At 48.2% G+C, this 3,569-nt stretch overlaps 1 protein-coding gene across 2 annotated transcripts; it reads left to right on the top strand.

The window, feature by feature from the left end:
- The first annotated feature begins 571 nt into the window (after positions 1-571).
- LOC148220908 (inositol 1,4,5-trisphosphate receptor-interacting protein-like 1) lies at positions 572-2,299 on the top strand. 2 transcript variants are annotated; one of them, XM_088180879.1, is made up of 2 exons: positions 572-792; positions 1,021-2,299. In XM_088180879.1, the coding sequence occupies exons 1-2, from the start codon at positions 572-574 to the stop codon at positions 2,225-2,227; spliced, it is 1,428 nt and encodes a 475-aa protein (XP_088037005.1). In that variant the 3' UTR covers positions 2,228-2,299. The 2 variants fall into 2 exon arrangements, with proteins under 2 accessions (XP_088037005.1, XP_088037004.1); XM_088180878.1 differs by having other exon boundaries at positions 572-882; positions 988-2,299.
- Positions 2,300-3,569: the final 1,270 nt, after the last annotated feature.

The raw sequence follows: 3,569 nt of genomic DNA, 5'->3' as shown, positions 1-3,569 counted from the left end.
TCAAGGGTGCCTTCCAACATGGATATCTGTGAGATTGCCAAAGCAGGGCAGATAAAATTCAACCCAAAAGAAAGAACAATGGGAGCCCTTTGAAGAACATTCACTCAAAAGCAGCCTGAACCAGTACCCAGGGGTCACTCTGAGTGGCTGAGGCAGGGTGGGGACAAAGGGTGGGGTTGGCTGCGTTGTGATGCGCTGTGACACCTGTGACATCGGGGGGACGTGTCACAATGGGGGCAGGTATAAAAGGGCCCAGCAGGTAACGCTGGCCCTGCATTGCTTGGGCAAGCAGTGAGTGCACACGTGGAGGGGAGGCTGGGCTGGGGACAAGGGCCGGGGCATAAAAGCTGCACCCGGGGCTGGGTTCTCCCCCTGCATGCAGGGACAGCCCCTGATGGGAGAGCTTTGGGCAGGCCACGCTGGTGTGGGTAGGCATTGCTGCCTGCCAGCTGTCTGGGGCCCTGTCCTTCCTGCCCTCAGACCCCTGAGGATCCCAGTCCCTGCTGCCCCCACTGCCACTTGCCTCCCTCACAGCCCCACTCAAGGCCTTCTCTCCATCCTCCTGCAGACCATGAATTCCATAGTGTTGCTTTTCGTGCTCTTGAAAAGCCTCATCCAGTACCCGAAGCTCGTGGGTGATGATCAGGATGAGGAAACCCGTCTGCGCATGGAAAGGCGTGCAAAATACCTGGAATGGCAGAGGATTAGGCTGGAGCAGGAGGTGGAGCAGCTCACCCTGAAGCAGGTGCAGCTCTTGCAGCTCTTAGCTGTTGCTGTGCTCCTGGTCCTTGTCTTGGTCCTATGGTGGATGGGGTGCAAAAGGAGCCTGCGAAGAGAGGAGCCTGAAGAAGAAAACAATGGTGCAAATGAAGAGGAAGTCAGAAATGGGGATGCAAATGAAGAAGTAGAGGTTGGAAATGCAGGAGAAGAAGATGATGAGAATCGGAAGGAAGATAGCAATGATGATGGCAATGTACGGGAAGTTACTAATGTTGCTGCAAATGAAGAAGATAATATTGAAAATGAAGTTGTCAATGAGGCTGCAAATGCAGAAAACAGTGATCTTGCAATTGCAGTCCATGAAGAAGACAATGATTTTGACGATAACGTTGGAAGAACTCTAATGGAACGCATACAGTGGCCTGTACAGGACCTGCAGAAAGGCTGCGAGTGGACAAGGAACCTCATGGATAATTATGCAATTTACTTTGGACATGTCTTATCAAACAGCTTCTACCCAGTCCTGCAAGGAGCCATCGGGGTGGGCAGCGCCTTTGAAGGCTGGAGTCCACGTGAGCAGGATGTTGTGTACCAGGTGCTCATCCCCATGACTCCTCCCCGAGGCCACAGCTTCCACCTGGAGCTGGACTCTGCAGAGCAGAGGCACGTGAGGAACTTCCGTGTCCATGTGCAGCTGGAGTGCACCTGCACCAAGGAGCAGCAGGGTGAGAACATGCTGTGCTTCCTGCACCACCCCGAGGAGGAGCTGAGGAGGAATCAGGATCCCAGCCTCCTAGACACCCTGTGCACCGACTCCTACCTGGATGTGCACAAAACTGCCCGCTGGTTCTGCCAGCTGGTGAGAGCAATCTGGCCAGCTTTGCCTCAGTCACAAAATTGGCATTTAATGCTGCTGCCCTCCAGACACTCCTGCCAATTCAAGGTGACCAATGGCAGAGAAAGCTTCCGGATTGAGATGAAGCTTGGGGTGCAGAGAGGTGACTCAGACATCTTTGTGAGCAGCCAGCCTGGGTATGCCAGAACCCCAAGCACTCTGTGGCCTGAGACTTATGCTGTGGCAGAGATGAAATTCTTCCAGCACATTGCCATGCAGGCTCCCCGTGACAGCTTGCACCTCAAATGCCTGAAGCTATTCACGTCTCTTCAGCTGGGCATAGGCTTTTCCACCTACACCATGAAAACCATTGTCATGCACCTCCTGAACACCATTCCTGTGTCACAGTGGTGCAGGAGGCATTTCCTGAGGCGAATGTTTGATATCAGTGAGAGCCTGCGCTTATCCCTGCAAGTGAAACGCCTCAACCACTTTATTGTGGGCAACTGGAGGCTTCCTGAGGAGCTCAGTGTGCCCCAGGATGTTCAAATGGCTGAGCCACCCAACCTCTTCCACCACCTGGCCATGGATCCGGTAGCCTACTCCCAGGGCATAGGCGAGTACCTGGATCTGCAACGTCGACTCCTAGCTGTCCTCAAACCTGACAATTGAAAGAGATTCTCCTGCATAGCGCTGTGCGTGTGCTGCTCGCAGCTGGCAGCAGAGAGCCACCTCAGAGTACAAATTTGGTGCTTTAAGGAGAAGAGGATGTGTGCTAAGGCTCTGGCAAAGGTCCCACAGCCTCTCCTGCCGCCTCAGCAGGTGGAGGAACACGGGAGGGTTTATTCTACCTCCTTCTATCATTACATTTTCCAAAAAAGGCACCCAGATCTGCATAAAGCCCTGCTGGAATTTCCCCACTCCTGAGAATGTGCGTGAAGAGAGAACATGCTGTACATGCAGGGCCAAAGTCACCAAACCCCACCCATAACATGGGGTTGTTCCAGGCCTTTGAGAAGGGCCAAAATTTAAAGTATGAAAGAAGTGGGAATGTGGGACAGAAAAAGATAAAAGAAACAGGGCAGAAAAGACCAAGAGGAAAAAACAGCGCTGCTTGGCCAGCATCAGTCAATGGACAGTGTCTCTCCTTGTCCCCAAAAGGGACACCTTTAGGTCAACATTGGACAAACTGTCTTGGAGCTGACCTGAAATTTTGTATATATAAGAATCTAGATTTTTTTTTAATAGATATTTACATCATGTATACAAATTATATAAAAATACGTTTATTAATTATCATATAGAATAGTAAAATACAATGAAACAAAGAATGCATTTATATAAATAATATCAAACACAAGAAAAATGTAATTATTCTATCCTGACAAGAAATAATTCTGGAGAGTTGAATATGTAATTATGTTTAAATAATAACAGTAGAGCACATATTTAGTGTCACTATCTGTTGAGACACATTAATACTGCCAGTGCATTTTTGGCTGGGAAGTTTTTCATAAAGTAAATGTATTTATACATATGGAACATACATATAAAATATAGATACTATAGACATTATATATAATTATAGGGATAAAATTTATATTGTATATAATATGTATATTGTATAGTACCTGTATGATGTTATTTTTATATACAAGTAAAGCCATATCTTGTGTCGCTATCTGTTGCAACCCATATTAATGGTCTATAGATAGTGCCAACTTGGAGACTGCTTTGATCTTGTTTCAATAAAATACAATATTGCAGAATCTGGATTGTGCAAGACTTTATTGATCTCAGCCAGACCTATAGTGTTGGTAATTCTCACAAGCTGTGGATATGGGCTCATGGATAGACTCCTAGAACTCAACCAGGCTGACAGTGCTGAACTGGTTCTAATCAGAAATGAAGCCCAGCTGCCCCCGGCCCCCCTGATCACAGAATCACAGACTGGCTTGGCTTGGAAGGGTCCTTAGAAATTGCCTTGTTGCAGCCCTGCTGCCAAGGACAGGGA

Source organism: Sturnus vulgaris, chromosome 30, assembly GCF_052056855.1.
Source record: "Sturnus vulgaris isolate bStuVul1 chromosome 30, bStuVul1.hap1, whole genome shotgun sequence".
NCBI lineage: Eukaryota > Metazoa > Chordata > Aves > Passeriformes > Sturnidae > Sturnus > Sturnus vulgaris.
Note: the sequence above shows the minus strand (reverse complement) of the source record. Positions and strands in the feature narration are given on the sequence as shown.

Excerpts from the sequence above, each read along its gene's own strand:
- LOC148220908 (XM_088180878.1), top strand. The coding sequence starts at position 572 with ATGAATTCCATAGTGTTGCTTTTCGTGCTCTTGAAAAGCCTCATCCAG. Across the intron at positions 883-987 it reads GCAAATGAAGAGGAAGTCAG|TAATGTTGCTGCAAATGAAG; the intron begins AAATGGGGATGC and ends ACGGGAAGTTAC.